This window comes from Oratosquilla oratoria, chromosome 11, assembly GCF_046742065.1.
Source record: "Oratosquilla oratoria isolate Oo_2021 chromosome 11, ASM4674206v1, whole genome shotgun sequence".
In the NCBI taxonomy this organism is placed as follows: Eukaryota; Metazoa; Arthropoda; class Malacostraca; order Stomatopoda; family Squillidae; genus Oratosquilla; species Oratosquilla oratoria.
The window spans coordinates 65230944-65253574 of record NC_134787.1 but is presented as its reverse complement, the minus strand read 5'-3'; the positions used below and the strand labels follow the sequence as shown (position 1 = coordinate 65253574).

At 37.5% G+C, this 22631-nt stretch overlaps 1 protein-coding gene across 2 annotated transcripts in view; it reads right to left on the bottom strand.

The window, feature by feature from the left end:
• The window catches only part of LOC143029892 (ADP-dependent glucokinase), a 30651-nt gene extending 8313 nt beyond the window's left edge, over positions 1-22338 (bottom strand). The window contains exons 1-10 of one of the 2 annotated variants that reach the window (XM_076193067.1): positions 22180-22338; positions 15811-16007; positions 15408-15598; positions 13113-13215; positions 10958-11094; positions 10776-10793; positions 7748-7911; positions 6439-6545; positions 3450-3624; positions 2824-2955 (exon numbers count right to left, since the gene is read on the bottom strand). In XM_076193067.1, the coding sequence (XP_076049182.1) occupies positions 2824-2955; positions 3450-3624; positions 6439-6545; positions 7748-7911; positions 10776-10793; positions 10958-11094; positions 13113-13215; positions 15408-15598; positions 15811-16007; positions 22180-22314 (1359 nt within the window). In that variant the 5' untranslated portion in view covers positions 22315-22338. The remainder of the gene's footprint in view (positions 1-2823; positions 2956-3449; positions 3625-6438; positions 6546-7747; positions 7912-10775; positions 10794-10957; positions 11095-13112; positions 13216-15407; positions 15599-15810; positions 16008-22179) is intronic. The other variant, XM_076193068.1, reaches the window with a different exon arrangement.
• Between the last annotated feature and the right edge of the window lie 293 nt (positions 22339-22631).

The following is a 22631-nucleotide window of genomic DNA, read 5'->3' as shown; positions in this document are numbered from 1 at the left end:
ACTGTTAATAAAATTTTTAACAATTACTCTTCTGAGGAGCCTGATACGAGTTGTATTTCAGGTTACAACGGTATGAGGAAGCATATGAGACATACAGTAAAGGCAGAAATGGACGCAATGAGGACCAAATGAAAAGAGTAGATATGAAGTGGGGCAGGTGTTTATCTGAATTTTGAATAGAGTAAAACAATGTTCAGGAGGGAAATGAAAAACAATACATAAAGAAGGTAAAGGAAACAAATGGACAGTTATTAATGGAAAAGAAGGCTATGGAAGGGAGATGGGTGGTATATTTATTTATTTATTTTTTTTTTTTTTAAGAATATAAGAACATAAGAGAAGAAGAGAGAAGGAGTTTGAATGTGTTTGAGATGAGGTGTCTGAGAAGTATGGTGGGGGTTACTAGGCTGGATAGAGTGAGAAATGAGGAGGTGAGGAGGAGAACAGGGGTGAAAAAGGATTTGGGAGATAGGGTTGATGAAAGAATATTAGGATGGTTTGGACACATGGAAAGAATGAGTGAAGAAAGACTAGTAAAAGAGGTATGGAAGGCAGATGTGGAGGGAGTGAACATGAGGGGACGTCCTAGGATGAGGTGGATGGATGGGGTGAAGGGGGCTTTGGGGAAGAGGGGAATGTCTGTTGAGGAAGGAAGGGAGAGGACGGAAGACAGAGGTGAGTGGAGAATGGTTGTATATGGATGATGTTGTGACTGCATGGGAGGAATGGGCGGGGGGTGGGGTAGTATGTGTGAGTAAATTTTGACGCAGCCCGAAGGGATTTCTCCCCGTCCTTGCCTTATATGCAAAGGGGGACGGAGAGGGGGGGTCGCCGATTAAATGAAGTGGCCTTGCTGTGGATGTACTGTGTCTTGCGACACTGCTTCTGACCCAGGGCGGTGGGCAGGGTGCAGGGATGACCCGTCATCCAGGAGGTGCTCAGATGAGAGGAAGGGCGGGAGGGGTGTGGAGTGTATTTAGGGATGAAATGGGTGGGAGTGTTTTTATGCCTTTCCCTTTTTGGCTACCTCCCTTGGAAGGGGGAAAAAGCCTTGGTATATGTATGTATGTATGTATTTTTAAATTATACCTTTTTTTGATACGGAGAACAAAAAGGCTGTGACTGTAGAGGTGAGATATGTTTGTGATGGAAGAGGAGAGTAAGGCTATTACAAAAAAGGATGTAAAAGTAGCATTGAAAGAAATGAAAGTTGGAAAGGCAACTGGATTAAATGAATGCTATGAGAAATGTTTGACAGAGGGTGAAGTAGCAACAGTTGAGGGATCAGTGATTGGTACCTGCATGTGGTCCTGCAAGATGAATATTGGAGAGAATAATTTCTGTCATTTATCAAAACCCATCAATACCTCTCCATCTGGAGATGTAGCCCTGAGGGGCTGTCATTTAGTCTCTGGACAGGACCCAAGACCTCTAGTTTGACTATTTCCTCCACCTTTTCACAATGAAACAGCTGTCAACTGGTGACTACTCCCTTCCTACAACTAGTGCCAGAAATGGATCTACACTAATACAACATAGACAATATAGGCCAATGTATCTTCCCAGAGAGTTCTATTATAGGACTGTTGCCAACCACTATTGAGCAGTGGGTTTCCAGTCTATGAAAATCAAAAGCAACACTTATTGTTATAGTAATAGTGGAATGACTGGTGAGATTGTTCAATGTGTGTCTCAGCATAGTAAGTATCCCTTATGGATTGGAGGAGTGCACATACAGTATATTTCTGCTGTACAGGGGGAGATATTCACTCAATTTGTTGTCACATGTCTCTACTGTAGGAGACCTGTCCTCCCTAGGTAACCAGCCATTGCAGTTCAGCCCACAAGTCAATTAGAGGAGAGACTGTTGTCTAGACAGGGTGAGGGTAGGGTAGTGTATAATGAGGTGCTGTGTTTTCTGTGTGGTAATTGCATCTGGAGTCAGGTTGATTCTGTGTTGGTCTTATTTTAATGTACATATTATATTTACTAAGGAAGACAAGTATGAATGTAACAGTTTTAATGGGATCAGTATGTACAGTGTGACTGTTAAGGTGTACAGGCATGTGTTGATTACAAGGATTAAGTGGGGAACAAAGCAAGTGATTGAAGAAGAATAGTGTGGATTTTGGAGATGAGGGTGCATAGATGAAGTTTCTGAGGTAATACAGGTATGCAAGAAGTTTTTATCCAAAGTCAAGTACCCAAAGGGGACTGGATGCAAGAGGATTGTCTGGCTAGCAGGAAGAAAGTGGGCAAAAGATAGGTGTGAATGGAGAATGGTTGTTATGGGTGAAGACAGTGGCATGAAAGGATTTCATCTTGTCTACTCTATATTTCTCAAGTACAGTAGAGGGAGTTCCTATGTAATGAAGCAGTGGGGGTAAACCAGCATCAGCTGTTAGACTCTGTCATGGAGGTGTTGCATCTTGCTGAATTGTCTCTGACCTGAGAAGTGTGGCAGAAGACAAGAATAACCCTTCATCCATGAGAAGCTAAGATGGGAGGGATGACAAATGAATTTGGGATGGATAGGTGTATGTTTTGACTTGGCCAACCATCTTGCAAGGAGGAAATGGCATTTTGGTATAAGTAATTTTCCAAAGGTATGATTTTTGGGCTTTCATGGATTTCAAGAAGGCATATAAAATGGTTGAGAAGCACCGTAGAGTGTGTTACAAATATATGGAATAGGGGGAAGTCTATTAAAGGCAGCAAAAACTATTTATACACGAGCTTGGATGTATGATAATGAGTGAGAATGAGAGAAAGAGAGGGACAGGGAGACAGGCAGAAGAGAGATGGGGATTATTTTTTCCTTACCTCCACCTCTCCATTTAACTCATTCCAACAAGACACTGGCTGCTCATCATCAAACATCACTCGGCCCGCTCCTTCAGCTTCCGACAAACTAAATCCTTCATCCATCAATAACCGGGCATTTTCAATTTTGATCTGTCAGTATATGAAGAGAAATTATCAGTATTATATTATAACTTATGGGACCAGCATTGAGTACCTACTTGTGGATACAGCAAGATGGACAGTGAAGTTAACCATTTCCAAAACCTGTTAACCCTCTTACCTCCATCAGGAGGTGCAGCCCTTAGGGGCTGGCACTTGGTCTCCAGACTGGGCCCAAGATCTTTATTAAATTTAACTGTATTTTTTACACCTTTTCACACATAGAAAGCTGATGTGCAACCTCTACCCTCCTCCCAATACTTTCAGCAGATGACAGAAACAGTCCCACACTAATACAACACAGACAACAGTCCAAAGTTTCTTCCCAAAGATATCTTAACTTATTTTGACATTAACTTCAATACCCCACTATTTATATAAAAAAGTAAACTACACATACTAATACAATGAGCCATGAGCAACCCCACACAAAATGTATATATAAGTATGTACACAAACATCACATAAGTAAATAAATATACTACCTCTGGATTTCCACACACATGTCGGTTTGCAGTGAGGGCGGCCTTGACTGCAGCAGCTTTGTTATTAGTCCAAGATGACCCTCGTTTGACCATGATGGCCTGGTAAGCTAGGGTGTGCACATGCAAACGGGTCAGGGCCCGCCTCCCATCCACACCATCAGACTGGCTCAGCAACCTTGTTATAAAATATGTAATATATAATACCATGTAAAAGATTCCTGAGTCCTGAAAGATTATACATACATGTGTATATATATATATATATATATATATATATATATATATATATATATATATATATATATATATATATATATATATATATGCAACACAATTCACTAAAATGTGTGAATGTAAGATTTTGCAGAAAACCACTTGGAAAGACACTATGATCCGAATGTTTTTGTCTATTCAGACATTTTCAAGAAAAGGACCTAGGAGTAATTATTAACAAAAACATGTCACCAGACAAGTATGTTAACAAAATAGACAGAGATCAATAAAGGTGGCCTTTACTACTTGGATGAGGTAATGGTAAAGAAAATATTAGTCACACTTAAAAGACCAAGATTGGAATATGCTGCATCACTATGGACACCCAGCACAAAAAAGAATATAAAGCAATTAGAAATAATCCAAAGAGCATTGACAAAGATGGCACCAACACTTGCAAAATTTATATACAAAGATTGTCCAAACTGGAATTACCAACCCTGGAACAAAGAAGAGAAAGAGGATATCTACTGGCTATTTACAGAATCATGAAAGGCATGTAAGTCCTTGACAGAGAAGATTTATTAAAGTGAGATAAGAAAAATAAAACAAAAACAAGAGGACATGAAAAACTCAAAAAGGATAGTTATAGAAGTGATCTGAAAAAAAAAAAAGTTTCCCACAGAGTGATTGTCTGGAACAAAATGGACAAAACAATAGTATGTGCAAAAACCATACAAGAATTTAAGAACAAACTAGATGCTGAAAGATACAAAAACAGGTCACTACAAGCATAGCTCCCTTCCTGTATAATACAACTAAGTAAATACACAGTACTGGTAGAGTTCCTGCCTGCCAATACAGCAGTCTGGGATTGAATCCCACCCAGGGCTGCAATAATTTCAGTATCATTACACTGTGTCGTTACTCCAACTCTCGTGGATGGGGAGTTGGGGGTATGTGTGCATGTAAGGTTACAGTATTACCCATAGATCGGTCATATATGAGCTCTGAGCTCTCTTCTGGGAGGGAAATAGCTGTCAATTACAAGTCCAACATGTGATCCAAGACCATGGTGAATCACACACACATACATAAATATATGTATATAGAATCAACAGGTGGCATCAAAGGAAAATGATTGGAATGGATGGAAGACTTCTTGACTGGAAGGAAGATGAGGGTAGTAATTAGAGACAAATACTTGACCTGGGAAGAAATGATAAATGGTGTCCCGCAAGGTTCAGTATTGGCTCCAATCATGTTTGCCATATATATAAATGACATGGATGAAGGTGTGGAATGTTATATGAACTTCTTAGCAGATACATACATACATACATATACCAAGGCTTTTTCCCCCTTCCAAGGGAGGTAGCCAAAAAGGGAGAGGCATAAAAACACTCCCACCCATTTCATCCCTAAATACCCTCCACACCCCTCCCACCCTTCCTCTCATCTGAGCACGTCCTGGATGACGGGTCATCCCTGCACCCTGCCCACCGCCATGACACAAAAGTACTAAAGAAAGTAACTACAGAGGAAGATTGTGAATCATTACATATAGACCTAGATAAAATCAGGAAATGGAGTTAAAGTGGGAAGTGAACTTTAATATCAAGAAGTGTAGTATAATGGAGTTTGGAAAAAGTAAAAATAGAATATCGAGAAATTAGAAAATTGGTGAAGAAGTCAAAAAAGTGAGCTTGGAAAGAGACCTAGGAGTAATAATCAGCAAAGACATGTCACTGGACAAACATATCAATAAAATAGTCAGAGAAACCTTCAACCTACTACGGTCAATGAAAGTGACATTTGACTATTTGGATGTGGAAATGATTAAGAAAATAGTTACACTGATAAGACCAAAATTGGAGTATGCTGCAAAACTATGGACCCCAGTACTAAAAAGAATATAAAGAAATTAGAAAGAATACAAAGAGCAACAACAAAGATGGCACCAACACTCTCCAAATTGACATACAAACAAAGGTTGTCCAAATTGGAACTACCAACTCTGGAACAAAGAAGAGAAAGAGATCTACTGACTATTTATAGAACAATGAAAGGAATGGAAATCCTAGATAGAGATTTATCAAGTGGGACAACAGAAAAAAAAGAGGATATGAAAAGAAACTCAAAAAGGATAATTATAGAGGAGATCTGAAAAAGAATAGCTTCCCACACAGTGGTGGATATCCAGAATAAATTAGATAAGGAAACAGTGTGTGTGCAAACACTATTTAAGAATTTAAGAACAAACTTAATGCTGAAAGATACAAAGATGGGTCACCACGAGCATAGATCCCTTCCCGTATAATACAACTAGGTAACTACAATTAGGTAAATACAGGTTGACATTCAAAATTCTGGCAACTCCTGGACCCAAGGGGTGCTAGATTTTAAAAAATGGCAGATTTTGAATGGTTATATGTGCTGTATATAGTTAACAGAAACTTGTTACCTTTACAGTCCTTTAAAGAAAATTAAACACTAAATGAAAAGCAATTTAAATTCTAATGTTCACCAACTTTTGAAAGAAATTAGTAGCGGAAATAGTTTACTCAAAAAACAAATTTAAAGCCACATTTGACATATGGAGACAAAGAGAACCTAATACTAAATACATCCTATCTTGTCTGTAAATCTTGTGCATCTCCTAACTTTACTTTGACTTCCCTTATCTAATGTTATCCTTTCTTGGTTTATTTAGCAATCTGATTCCTCTTTAATTCTTAAAATTTTATTTCTAATATAATACATAAGAATTACTTACTTGTAGACCTCTCTCATCTGATCAAGAACAATGGCCACTCTTGGGTTGAAGTCAGACAATACACTCACATTGCCATATTTCAACAGACTGTACAAGTTGGGCAGTTCCTGTGTTTAAGAAAAAATTGAAAACAATAAAAGGATGTGATATTTCTGAACTATATTTTGTACATGAATGACTGATGAAAAGAACATGAATTAAGTCATTATTTGGTCAATCTAATGCTCCATTGATCAGGTTCTTTTTCATTTTATCTGATAAACTGACAACTCTCAGAGTATTTGTAGAATGCATATTTACTAATTCACCAGGAAATTAACTCTTGGTTTGTTCAAATATATTCAAAATTATGTTTAATTCAAGTACTCCCCAAAACTTAAATTCATGAACTTAAATATTGATGACAATCCTTTAATTTTGTACATTAGCAGCCTACCCCATCTTAAATGCCTTCCAAATTTTTATGTGGCACAACTAAATTCAATTATAAAATTACAACTTAGATAATACAGTATACAACAATCTAAGAGTCTAGTATAAAGAAAACAAAGTTAGAAGGGAGGATTCTTTACATGACTACTATGAGGACCACTGATACACACTTGGTATGCTATCAGAGTAGTATAGGTAAAGGCAGTCAAAAGAAATCAAGTTAACAACCCTACACACTTGGGGAATTTCTTAACTTCATGCTCTATTATTTTAGACTATATCACATCATACTAAAATATTTAAGATGGTAAATTATATTTTCCATAATAACAAAGCATAATCCTTAGTCTAACTTTACAAAAATATATATATATTAATTTCTATTTTACAAGAATAAATAAACTTTAAATAAAATTCATAGAAGAAAATGCATTTACAATGAGTTTATAAATAAATGAATCTTTGTCAGACAAACCAAAACAAATTAATTAAAATTTTCATAACCATTTTCTAAGACTAGTCTAACATTGCCTTTTCCTTAAAACTTTTACATTTTTGCATGTATAGTTCTATCCCTTACTATGATGATACATTCAGATTTTATGGCTAATGCCATCCAGGCAACTTTATTCTACTAAGGTGAGTTCACCATAACAATAGTGTTGGTTCTGTCTCAATGAAACCCTTAACTTTGATGACACACAATAGAGAACTTCTTCTGGTTAATGTCATTTGATTCTGTTCAATTTGGGGAACATTACCATGATAAAGGAACAAAAGGTCAACATAAAAAAAAATCATAACCTATTAACATCTTAAACACTTCTTTGATAGACCTTCGATACTAACAAGAGGGTATTATTCCTCAACTGATTACCTGTTCATTCATTCCCAGAGAGTCCGCATATGGAATTATATATTGAGCCAAATTCATCATAAGACCCAAATCTGTGAAGGATGCCATTTCAAAATGAACACGTGATGAAGGAGTCATTTGTGCCATCTGATCCCGAACAATTTTCAGCCTCTCCTCCTGAACACCTGAAAGGATACACGGGAACTCTGTTCTAGGATTTCAAATTTAAAATGTTGATATGGTTTAACGTCACAAACTCCCCCCTACCAGAAGGCTAGGACGGTGCTCCTCACAGAGGGCCTTGTAGCATGGAATTTAATGAACCATGCCCTTGGTTCAACTTCCCAGGTGGCAGGATTCGAACTGCCATCCCCTCAACCATCGCCGCAAGTAACGACACCCTAACCCGCTCAGCCAGCAAGCTTCCAGAGCTATGCTCGTAGTGACCCCGTTTTTTTAAAATGTTGACTGGGAAAATATGCAGACTCATGAAGAACAGGTAGAATAACTTCTTCAAGCTATGATATACCCACTACATTAACATGTAAATGAACCAATGACAAGGAGAGAAGATACACCATTCACATTATTCTAATTTTCACAAAATCAAGAAATTAAAGTTACCAATTGAGAGAAAACTTAAAATTTATTTGGTAATTTTCATGGCTACCTGGTAATTGGAATGTTTTTAATAACTTATCACTGCCACTTTTATAACCCAATGTGAAACTTTTTGTGTGGATTGTGCTTCCATAGCATGGTTCCCAGCAATTGGCAAAAACATAAATACTATGCAAACTTTACAAAGCAAAAGCATTGAGAGAAGTGGCTGCTCATGGCCAAAATTAGTGGGAGTGGTGCTTCAGAAAAAAATTAGCCATTGTTTTATTATGTACAATGAAACAAACATATAAGGACATTTATACAAAAACTTGATAAAATCCTACAAAAAATACTAATACCTTAAACTGTCACATTTCAAGCCTTATTAAAAAACAAAATCCACTCTTCTTGTTTTACTTTGCATGAAAAGATTCATAATTTTCTCCTTTATCTCTAGATGACTGTTCAAGAAATTTTTCTTTATTGACAGCACTAAAAGTGCATTTAGTCTTTCAGAATTCAGTGCTCCTTTGATTTTTTTTTTCTCTTCACTGCTGAAAGGCAGCACTCTGACTGACAAGTCATGGTAATTGTCAAGAGGGTTTTTGAGTTTCATACATACATATACCAAAGGCTTTTTTTCCCCTACATGAGGGGTAGCCAAAGAGAAAAAGACATAGAAACCACTCCCAACCATTCCATTCCCTATATATTCTACTCCCCTCCAACCTCCTCCCTCCCTCTTATCTTGGCACCTCCTCGATGATGGGTCATCCCTGCATCCTGTCCACTGCCCTGGGTCAGAAGCAGGGGTTGTGTATAGATGATGCTGTGATGCATGAGGGGGAGTGAGTGGGGGATGGGGGGTGAGGAAGTATGTATGAGAAAAAATTTGATGCAACCCGATGGGATTTCTCCCTGTCTTCTTTTCTGCATGGGGGGACAGAGAGGGGGGGTCACTGAATTTATGAAGCGGCCTTGCTGTGGATGAATTTCATAATATCACTTATAACACCCAAGCCATAGGGGTTAAAACCTGGAATTAATTGTAGGGAATGGAGGCAAAATTAAAGATATTATACATATTTGGTTAATGGTATATACGTGAGTTACGAGAACTCACACACCCATCTCCAGACCTCTCTATGTAAGAACAACTACATTATTTTCCAAGATAAATTTCAGCAGCTCAATTAATTTGCCATATGCATGCATACTGGATGTATAAAAGAATACTCTTAGCTCAATTTCAAGCTTTTCTTAGTCAATCATGGGATATGCTCCAGTGGTCAATGATCTCTCTTCTGAGGATAGTTCATTCTTAAGCTTGTGAAGTTTAGTGGAAAAATGTCTGTCCATTATATCAATATATATACAATCACAAACTTCCTTAGCTTCTGCCATGAGTGTCTTTAAAAAATTCTCAAAGAACTTTGAGTTTCTTGTTTCTTAAATAGCAGTTTTGAAATTTGCTATCTATTTGTTGACCAAAACGTACCAATTTCTCGAGACTGCATTTGGTTGTAAATCAATTCAACATCAGACATAATCTGATGAAAACGCTCTAACCAAAACATGAAATTATCATCATTCAGGTATTCTAAAATTTCTGTTGTTTCTGCAATGTTTGATCCACATCTAATGTTGAAAGTTGTTTGTGTTGGTCTTACTGATTGATAGGAACCATGCTATGGAGGCATGACTGAGGAAATTTTTTATGAATTGCTTGAAGATGGTTTTTAGTGTTTCTTTCTAGTATCCAAAGTTAGTGCTTCTGATGGATTTAAGTAGGTTATTATCTTGTTGATTCTTGCTGTCAGGTCTTTTATATCTGGGCTGAAAATCATGAGTATCAACCATTAGACCTTGAGTTCTTAGGTCCTTTTCCTCTTTTCCATTGGAACGATTTGGCCATTTAGTTTTACTATAGATTTTTTTTTTTTCATGAATATCAGGTGTGAGCAACACCACTGTTGATTTCTGGGGTGAATCTTCTATTCTGTTATTTTTGAGCCTATGTTCTAATTCATTCAAGTAGGTTTAGGTGTTCTTTGTTGCTATTTTGTATTTACTGTGTTTCACTGAACAGTAAAGGTGTGAGTATTACACTCGGATGGATTCCATTGTATAGCTTTTTTGTTCCTGAGATTTGGTTGTTTTGGGTTACTCTGCACTTCCTTCCTGTTATGATGTTGGTTAACCACTTCTTGTCCCACATCCAGTAAGAACCACAATGGCAGGACTGCACTCAGGACACCATTCAGCATTAAAACAGTAACAACACAGAATAGGCCTGGCCACAGATTCAAACTGCCCCAGATGCAACCACCACATAGATGATACAGAACATCTCAAACTAAACGCCCCACATGAACAATCCCGACAACAATATAATAAATCCTCCCTGGGTGGTATATGAACCCACCCAGAGACTGTTGCCAGTTACCTGAACGTCGTGGGTCGTCTGCAAAAGAGACCAGGGGCAATGGATTGATTGAAATGTCAGTTACAATCTTTAGGAACTTATATAAGGATTCACATTTTGAAATAACCATTTGTGCACCATATTGTAGAAACAAAACTCAAATCTTTTTTTATGAAGTTCAATATAACTATAGAAAGACAAACCTGGTGGAAATGGGAAATTATCCATCATTTGAAGACCTCCAACAACTAGTAAATGTGGATTAAAGTGTACCAGCTGGGTTCCAAATTCTTCTGCTGAACTTATTCCAGGGTTGTCATTGTCACTATGGACTATAAATCTGTAAAAATCCATCATAAATCACATGAAAATAGTCTTAAACCATAAAATTATTCTACAACATGCACACACAGGCTAGGTATGCTAAGCCACAGAGTAGGAGACTGGACCCAACGAGAATTGCTCCTTTCCTGTATATTACAATTAGATAAACACACACACATGGATATACACACACTAAACTAAAGACCAGTGTCCCAGAACAGCATAACAGCAAGTGACAAAAAAGTGAAAGATAAGTGGGTTAAATACCTTACAGACAAGAACATTTTGGCAAATAATCAGTTCAATTTCAGAACTAATAGCATGCTGCAAGAAAGGGAGGGCTAGTGGATTCTATGTACTTAGATCTAGAGAAAAATTTAGACATGGTACCTCACAATTTACTCTAATAGAAACTGGAATATGCTGGAATACTTAAAAGGTAACCTATTGGGTTGGATGAGGGATTTCCTGAGAGGCTGGTGCATAAAAAATGGTCTACTTATCTATATACCAATGGTTTCTTCCCTCTTATAAGTGAGGTAGCCAAGTCAAAGGCACAAACTCACTCCCACCTATTCCATTCCCATCCACCACCCTCGTTACCCTCTCATCTTAGCTCCTCATGGATGAAGGGTCATCCCTGTCTCCTGTCCACTGCCTGGCTCAAAAGCAATTCAATTCAATTGGTAACCCCCTTCTTCATCCCCTTCATGCAGAAAATGGAGAAAACAGGGAGAAATCCCTTTAGGCTGCATCAAAGTATCATCCATACACAGCCATTCTCCATTCACCCTTGTCCCCTGCCTTCTCCTTTCCTTGTTCATCAGTCATTCATCTATTGCTCATAGCCCCTTCCATTCCATCCATCCATCTCATCCTCAATATACAACTAAAAGTAAAAATAAAATAGTAAGATAAAAAAGTAAAATTAAAAATAATAAAAGCAAAAGTAAATAGTAAAAGATAGTAAAGGATAAAAGGTCATGACAGAGGGCAGTTACAAGAAAAGTCCTGGAAAGGTTAATATTGACAGCTATAATATTATTGATCTATGTAAATGACATGATGGAAGGTATAACAAACTATGTTAACATGTTTGCAGATAAAGTCAAGATCATGAGAAGTATAAAAGATGAAGTAAATTGCTACAAAAAGTTTGAAACAGTATATGTCTGGAGCCAAATGTAGACATTTAGCCTCCTCTAATTTATCATAATAATTTTTTCATTGCTTAATTTTTCTTTTCTGTTTTACATTAAGTTTACTTACTTCATTTAATCATCTTTTTTAATTCCTTCAGTATTATTTTTTGTTCCAATTTCCTCCATTTCCACTTCCTTCTCTACTTGTTTTGTTTTGTCATCCAAACACCTTTAGTTAGCTTTGTCAACTTACCCACTACTGAATTTTGACGGCTGATTTACATTTTCATTTACAAGAAGTTCAATTACAAAGCCAGAATAGTCACTTCCTTGGGTGGCCAACTTCTCTCCATCCATTCTGTCTGACACCATTTATATTTCAAAACTTTTACAAAGATCCAATTTTCACTTTCATTGTGAATTTTCCTATTACCAATTCCTTTACTTTTTATCACTTTTTCATTTTGTGCACACTGGAAATCTCACACTATAGCTCCCCAACTTATAAGTATGTATTAACATTCCTATGATGGTGATTTTTCTTTAACTTTCTTTATTTTTCTCCATGAAAGGACCACTTCGACTGAATACCCGCTAGTTCTAAAGTTGTGTGCTCAACAATATCCAACCATGGCACACTTAAAAAATGATGCCAGGAGTCTAAATAATTTTCTATTACATCTTGTATCTTAATCTTATTTCCTCTAAATGCAGCAAATTGTGGTTATGTGTATAATAGATATATGGGTCCAAGGCCTCTTGTATAAATTTGTACTGACCAGGTAGGATTATGGCTTATGCATGTAAATGGGGCGTGGATGCTATTCTGGTACAGCTTATTATTCACTGGGAGATTAATAAAAGTATAATTATATAAAATTTACTACTTTACCTATTTGCTCTTGGTGCTTTGTATTTCCCCCAAACCTCATTTGTCTTGTACTCTAATATCAGATGGATGTCATCATTTACTTCACTTCTTTCTTCTCCAGCAACTGTAATTCATAAACATTTATATTACTTGTTGTTAAATGTAAACTCTTGTACTAATACTGAATTCCATACTAAATCTATACTAAGAAATTCATGAAGGAAATACATGATGAGTAATTTATTTTCACCAATATGTATATAAATACAGTACATATACCAAAAGGTTCTTTCGGCTTTATAACTGGGGTGATCTATTGAAGGCATGCACCCACCCTTCACCCATCTGTTGTCCCTTCTATCTTTGCATCTTGCAGATGAAGAATCATCCCTGTTTCCCACCCACTGCTTGGGTCAGTCACTGCAAGATGACACAGCACCTCCACAGCAACTCATTTAACAATATGTAATAATTTATTACAACACCTATATGCTGTGACTACCCCACTAATATAATATATGAAGTCAAAGGTTAAGAAGGATGCAAGTTCAAACTAATCACTACACAAAATTTTTTCAAATGTTTCCAACCCTTTTGGCACTGTAGCCCTCTTGCAACAGTTCCATACATTCATCTAAAAAAGATATCAACCAAACGGTATTCAAGTGATGTAATCTCAAGGTTAATGTGACTATATTTAAATCTGATGAACACCTACACTATCAGATGTAAAATATATTCACCAATTTCTGTAGACAATGCTGCCATCCTCAGTGGTAAGAACATAAGAATGAAGGAGACTGCAAGAGACCATAAGGCCTACATTTGGCAGTTCTATATCCCTTACCACCAATCATCCCCATCCATAAAGTTACTAAGTCATGATTACCACTCTACTGGTAAAACAGTTATTGTCTATTTCCATCTTAAAAATCTATATTTGTCCAATTTAAATCCATTACTACGAGTCCTACCTTGATGTCTTCAATTTCACTCCTAGCACCACATTTATCAATGTCCTCAATAGAATTACTTGCCCTTTTTAGTTGGAAATCCTCAAAAAAAAAAAAAAATTGTGTAAATACAACAAAAAATATAACGCTTTCTAATATAAACAAACTAAAATTATTTTTATCTTCTTTTGGATCCACATTGATTTGGTGAGGTATTGTCTGTTCCAGTTTTTCTTAGGATCAATCTTCCCATCAGTTTAGATGTGGTAGAGAGATAGGTCTGTAGGATGGTGTGTTCATAGGCAGTTTGTATGACTTCAGGATGGTGATTACATGGGTTCTTTTCCACATTGCTGGGCTCCTAATGGAATGGGAGATCTTTTTCATCTTTTTTTAATAGGACCCAGATGTTGCAGTATACATTAAACACAAGTTTAGTGAATTTCAAGATCTCTGATATAAAGCCTTCATTTAGGCCAGACATGGCTTTCTTATCCTGTTGATACAAAACTGATAGAACAGTATCTCTGAAGCTTTATTACAATTTGAATATTTATACCCATCTGAACCCTTTTGTAACAAAATGAGCATTAAAACAAGGCTCTGTTCAACATTATCTGAACTATATTCAAGACATAATTATAAAGACAGAGACATGTCAGGTTTACATGCCATAGTCCCACAAAAAGGATTAGGTGGCCTCTTTTTATATTTCTACATACATACATATACCAAAGGCTTTTTTCCCCCTTACAAGGGAGGTAGCCAAAAAAAATCATAAAAAATCACTCCCACCCATTCCATCCCCACATACTGTACTTCACTCCCATCCACCCCCCTCCCTCCCTCTTATCTTGGCTCCTGGATGATGGGTCATCCATGCATCTCTCCCATTGCCCAGGGTCAGAAGCAGTGTCATAAGACACAGCACATCCACAGCAAGGCCAATATGGCTTTGAATTCTATGTATATACCTTAAAAATGTTAAGAAAATACTGTAACATAGTTCAACTTTACCTGATCAGAGTAGCTGTGTAGTTTGTTTATATTTTCACCTAAAAAATTACCAACAGGATGAGAATCTCATCTGTCACTAGCCATGACATTTTGTGTTACTGTGAACTGCCACCAAGGTGTAGCATCATTGATACTGTATAGTCATTCACTCAATATCGCCTGTGGCTATCACGTGGCTGTGATTGATTAAAATTCCTGTAATATTTCTATAGATTTTTTTCACTTACTGTAATCTATACTACAATATAGTAGCCGCCTTTTCAGGTTTCCTTTTCCATTCTTATGTTTAACATACTACCAGGATTTAATAATACCTATACTCCTTTTGAAGTATCAGTAATCTTACTTTTAATATTTGAGTGCACCTGGCTCTGCAGATAATTGGCTTTTTTGGCGCTGAGCAAGACTTTAGCCCCTTCCATTGCAAAACGTGTTGCCATAACAGGTGCATTGCCTCCAAGTGCTGAATATGAGTCTGTTGCTGCTTCTGCCATCTCCACCAACTCTTCGAACAGTGTATCATTGCTGATATATCGCCTAAACAGAAAGTTTGACACACACTAAGCAAACCAATTAAATGATTCAAAGCATGCTAGTTATTTTAAAGCAAAAATCTCAATAGAAAGTCTGAAGCCAGTATAGCACAAAATTTTCAGCAGCTCTAATATGCTACAAGAAAGTCAAGTTCTTGAAAATTGTAAATAAACCACAAATTAGTCAACCAAATAAAAATATAATTTCCAACTTACTCAGCTGCAGAACCTGCTGCAAAAAACAAAGCATAAACCTCCATCAACTGTTCCATTGTTTCAATTCTTCCATAGTGTGCTGTATTCTCAGGGGCTGGTAAATCACCAAGAATCTGTGATCCTTTGGCAAATATATCTTTGCAGGCCCCATAGCCAACAGCAATTCGAACTTCACCAACAGGAAAGTCTTTTTCAACCTGTAAGTGAAAATGTGAAAGGAAGTTTACAATTGAGGCTGCTTGTCATAGCAAAATTGGGTGGACTCTGAAGGGAAGGGGTGTTCATGTACATGTATCTTTAGCGTCAAATTTGATATTTTCTTTTTCTATGTGATGAGAATCTAAAAAAAGGTACCAGTTCCATATCAAATACCTTTTTCTTACATAGCCCAATGTGTATATAGTTTGGAACCTTTAGGGTTAAACGATAAAGTGAAGTTCCATAAAATAACTCATAAGAAAGTAAAGTGATTCCTAACCACTTTGGTACAATGACACCTACATAGGCATCATGAGGCATGAGTGGGTACGTAAGGATGCCAGCGTTGATGTCTTGATAATATAAAAATTTTTTTTTGTAATCATACGTGAGTTACCTCTGGATTCTGTGAACTGGTTTGATCACATTTCCTGTGTTTATTATTACTCATAGTAAAAGAGAACAAGTAATACAGCAGTGACTTTATATTTTATAATGCGAGTAGTGTGATGAATCATACATATGGCAGCCAATTCTGCATGTGAAGATTTGACTTGTACTGAAGTGGTTAATGTGTCTAGGCTACCTGTAACTAGCAAGTACAGTTATAACTATAGCAATAAAAGTCCTAATGAACATTTTCAACTACCCATGGTCATATAATGGTACCCCAATATTCTGGGAGGAAGATACACATATGTAGTGTTTATAATACTACATAGCACTGTATGAAAGCAGTAATGAACACTACACTTACAAAAAAGAAGCATCCTATAGACCTATTTTGCTCCTTTCCACCTTATCTAAACTGATGGAAAAACTTGTTTTAGTAGCAAAACATACAGACCTACCTCACCAAAACATCATGAATTCAACACACTACACATAAACGCCACCCCAACTACTAGAAGATGCCAACATGAAAGTTCCTCCTGATAGAACAGTAATGGTATTGACAGACATGAATAAAAGTATTAATAGTCCCAAATCACATCCTGTCAAAATAGCAATTAATATCCAAAATAACAACAAAAAATGGCCTACAAACCTCCTGACAGGCACAAAATGCAGAGTATTGCAGAATGACCACCTATCAGGAACCAAAATGTTGTACAATGGGGTCCCCCAGGGAGCAATACTATCACCAACACGTTTTAACTTTTTTACAAGCGACTTCTCCACACTAAGCCCGAAGCACAACATCAAAGCCGTTCCATATGCAGATGACAATACCAGCCCACTAAAGCAATCATAAACACACAAATTTACCTCAACAAGCTAGGATTTTGAGTCAAAACATCAGCCTCATCCCCTCAGAAATCATCAATGATATTACTAACCCAACTACTATAGATCAAAGAAGCATTCTAAAGTTAAATGGCCAACCTCTCCCACTTGAAAAAATCAATAAAATTCTGGGCCTCACATTCAACACATCACCTTCAGCCCATACTGTCAGAAACCCTGATTTGTCCAAGAATGAAATATGTCAGTGATATGGTCCCCACACAGAGTGAAGGATATAAGCAAGATCAGGAGAATACAAAAGGCAGCAACCAAATTGGTTTTCAGCTTGGCATATAAACCATATGAGAAGAGATTAAAACACTGGGTCTGCCAATATTGAAAGTTCAAAGAGAAGGTAATATGGTAACAGTATTCAGGTTGCTAAAAGAAATAGACTACATTGACAGAAGAGATCTCTTGATTAAGGATAAAGGGGTTTTAAGATTCATGAGAATAAATTAAGGAAGACTACATGTCTAAAGGATGTGAAGAAATACACTTTCCCATACAGATAAACAAATAAATATTAATGGAATCACAAACAAGCATGCATAGTTGCAAACGTTCTGGCACAAATATTTCATATATGTTTTAACACATGAAACCAAACTAACAATATAGACCATATCAATAAATTGATGGAGAAACTAAAGTGATTCAGGAACCATTAAACCATGGAACAATTGATAAAGGAAGAAAAGGAAAATGTGAGGGTTAATAATATACAAAAAGTAAAAAAATTAAATTAAATGCTCATAAGAAATGCAGTAGTGAATTGAAGTAGTTTTTGGGTGGAAAGAGCAACAGTATCATTTGATCCCAGGTCTCTTACAGGAGACACCCACAACTCCCAGGTAACCAGCAACAGCCACTGGTTCAGCCCATAAGTCACTCAAGGAAGATGTTATTTTTTTTTTCTGGATAAGGCTAGAGTGAGGTAATGTAGAATTGAGGCATTTAATGTCTTCTTGTGGTAATTGAATCTGGAACAACTTGAGTATGGCCAGGCCTATTCTGTGTTGGTGTTGTTTCAAAGTTGGATGGTGGTCTGAATGCAATCATGCTAATATGGTTCTTGATTGTCATGTGAGGTATTTCTCTGTAAGGCTAATGTCTGAAGGAGTTTGGTGGTCAGTCTTGCAGTGCTTGTTTTGTAAGCAGAATGTGTGTATGTTTTTTGTATGGGTGTACTGCATGGTACAGCTGGTAGATTATTGCGATTGTTTTTGTATGTTGCCTTTGTGATTTTTCTGTTCCATTCAGTTGATTCTGCTTATGCCATGTAATGGGATGTTTGGGGTTGACTGAGGGCTCTTGAATAATAATATGTGCCTGTCATTTTCATGTGCTCTTTTATGGGGAGGATCTTAGTTTCAATGTGTAAATGTCTTATAGGAAATGCATCCCATTATCATTCTTACTGCTTTGTTTTGTATTGCTTGTAGGATACCCACATCTATTTTCTTAACTGTACAGGACCATGTTGGGAAGGTATATTTGTCTTGTTTAATGAAATATTTGTACATTATGATTAATCTTTCTACTGACCAGTACTCTCTTTTGTAAAGCCCCTTTCACCCCCCCCCCCCAGGATGAGATGGATGGATGGGGTGAAAGGGGCTTTACAAAAGAGAGGAATGTCTGTGGAGGAAGGACGGGAGAGGACAGAAGATAGGGGTGAATGGAGAAGGGTTGTGTATAGATGAGGCTGTGATGCATGAGGGGGAGTGGATGGGGGATGGGGGGGTGAGGAAGTATGTATGAGAAAAAATTTGACGCAGCCCAAAGGGATTTCTCCCCGTCTTCTCCTTTCCTGCATGAGGGGACGGAGAGGGGGGATCGCCGATTTTATGAAGCGGCCTTGCTGTGGGTGTGCTGTGTCTTGCAACACTCCTTCTGATCCAGGGCAGTGGACAGGATGCAGGGATGACCCGTCATCCAGGAGGTTTCAAGATAGGAGGGAGGGAGGAGGGTGAAGGGGAGTGGAATATATGGGAAATGAAATGGGTGGGAGTGATTTCTATGCCTTTTGCTTTTTGGCTACCCCCATATAAGGGGGGAAAAGCCTTTGGTATATGTATGTATGTATGTACTGACCAGTACTTACTGATAGTCTACATATATTTATTTTCTTATTGATTTTTGGTGTTAAGTCTTTGATGTGTAGGCTGAAGGACATGCCATGTGTAGCACAAGAAGGGGGAAAAGGGGAGCAAACTAAAAACACTACTCGTAAGCTATAACCATCCTCCTTCCACTGTTGCTGTATTTACCTAGTTGTATCTTGTGGGAGGCGAGCTATGCTCGTAGTGACCTGCTGTGTTACCACTTGTGGGTGCAGTTCCTCAACACACAATTCTATGTAAGTGCCCTCTAACCCATGCACCCCTCACATCACACAAACTGCCTACAAAATGCAACATAAAAACAACTCCAGCAGCACTGAATATGAACATTTATAACAGCATACCTCCATTACCCCACAACAGTTCCATACAAAAACACATCTATTTATCTATCTATATACCAAGGACTTCTCCCTTTTACAGGAGGTAGCAAATTAAAGCACACACCCACTCCCATCCATTCCACTGAGAATGCTTTGACTTGTTAACAGTTTGATAAATCTATACTTCAGACTCCCGTAGAAATCAACCAAGCAGAAAAATTGCTAAGACAAGCAAGAATTGCCCTATTGCACTCTCATTCAGGCCACCACTCTGCAGTGAAATAGTAACGACACAGAATTAGCCTGGCAACAGACTTCAATTGCCATAGATGCAACCATCACACAGAAGACACAACAGCACATTATACTAGTGTTATACACTTGCTCACTCCAGATGGATCCACAAAATATCTTTAGTGAATGGCTTATGGGCAGAACCAGTGGCGTTTCCTGGTTGCAGATCTCCTGCAAGAACTGGGAAAATGGACCGAGTGATTCTGTAAAGTGACCAGTCAATTTCTAGCACCTAACACCTTAGTAGAGATAAGGTCTTTAAATAGGCCTGTGTACAGTAGACTATGCCTACATAATTAGGACCACAGATGAAAGAGCAAGTCATCAGTAGCTCTCAAAGTATAGCATTCAAAATCAGTTTTGAACTATTTTCACCACATGGTGATCATAGCAAAACAAGCTATTTTCACTGACTACCAAAGCTAAAAATTGCCTGTTCTAATTTTTAGGTTAGGTAAAAACAAAAGTAATGGTTGGCATCAGCTGAAAAAACTGTAGTCACTAATGGTAAAAAATAGACAGAGCTTTACCTGCACTTTCTTCAGAATAAGGTTTTGGTCTTGTTTCTAGCCAAATAGAATAGTTTGGTATCAACCACCAAAGCTGTAATGATCAATAATTTACTCCGTTCACCTTGGTCTCACTTGCAGAAGACCAATGGCACCCAAGTACCCAGAAACAGGAACCAGATGGGCCCACAGGTCATACAACGAAGAAATATTATGTTGCCTAAAGGTAGTGTGGGGCTACAAAGGATGAGGTGTACAGTATATATGATGGCTGCATACTGGTTGGTGATCTAAATTCCCATCACCCAATCTGGCTAGCACACAAAGAGCAGACCAAATAGGGCATAAAACACTACTACAACTCCCTAACTTAAGTTACAACTCTCTAACTTAAGTATATTAAACTTGAGCAACTACTCCACTAGACATGGAAGTAAATTAAGAAAGACCACATGTCAAATGGATATGAAGAAATACAATTTTCCATGTAGATGTATAAATATATGGAATAGCTTAAAAGATAATATAGCCCAAGCTCAAACAATACACGAGTTCAAATCTAAATATGATAATTGAAAATAAAATATAAATATTAAGATAGAACCGTACATGAATTTGAGTCTACGTATGTTAGAAAATTAGAGGATAGGTCACAGGACTCAATGAGCATTGCTCCTTTCCTGTAAACTACAATTGGGTAAAAACATAACTATCAACCAACTTTCCTGACATAGCAATATGCTCTCCATCCTTGCAAATGCAAATGACATGGAAAACCATACAAGACCTCCCTTCAAAGTATTTCACAATAAGTCATCACAGAATTAAATGGAAAAATACAACCTATCCATAAAGAACATTCATAAACTGCAAAACACAAGTTGACAAAATTACAGAGGATATAGAGAAATTTAGAGGCTTTTGACATAGACCAGTTACCATCCACAAATATAGCAGTGGATAACAGCATCCATTCAGAGAGAAAGAAAGATGCATTCCATGAAGTTGCAGAAAAATACAACCCCAACTACACATAAGAGATAGCCACCCTGAAAAATATGAGAAATACACTAAAGAGCAAGGGTCTGTAATGAGTACTAGCATACAGAAAGGGTTTAGATGTCCGTAAGCATGGATACTGGGGGAGATGAAATGGGTATATCCCCCCTTAAAAATTTGGTTCAAGGGATGATCTATGTAATCACAACCCCCAACCCCACCCCAGTAATAAAAATTCCCAGGAGTATAGATTATAGTTAACTAGGTCATCTCCTGACCAGCCATGTGAGACGTACACCCCCTCCATCACCCCCATCCCTCCCTCAAAATCTACGTCCATGATGCTCTTGATATCCAACGGAATGTCTTGTCCTTATGATCTTATCTGAAATCATCTGGTACTAGCCTGACCAAAATATGTGGAGAGCGCTTTTATATCGGAGGGATAATCCATTCTGCATGTGATGCCTTGTATAAAATCGCCTGGTTCTAGTCACATTAAAAGATGTGGTGTTAGCGAAGCGAAAAGATTTAGTAATAACATTTTGTAACGAACTTAAATAAAACATCCAAAATTTAATTACTTTCAGGTCTGGAAACCCGTTTAACACCGGGTATTGCTATTCTTCTCACCTTTAACATCGCATTAAGTACATGATCTAGTCTTCCCCTGAGGATACTATCAGGTTCAGTTTTAAACCAGTAAGCAAGTAAAAGCACCAATATTGACAAGGCTGTACCAGCCCCCACAACCTTCCTCGCACCCATCTCTGACAGACTGACACATTATGTTGTTTCAATTCGGTGACTCGCCGCCTCTGCCGATGATCAGGGTTGCCGAAGGTCCGTTTTTGCGAGCTATACTTACCCAAACCTGCGTTTTACTCGATATTAGGCTATCTTGACGGTCGATCAAATATTAAAGTAAACAAATGTGACATTTCAAATTACACTGACAGTGAAAACAAATCAAATATATCCCGATCCCTTTGTCAGCGAGGGGATGGGAAATCTTGGAATCATACATACAAGATTTCAGCTCAGAAATCCTCGCTTGAACGTAAAGATAATTTTTTTGTTTTGGG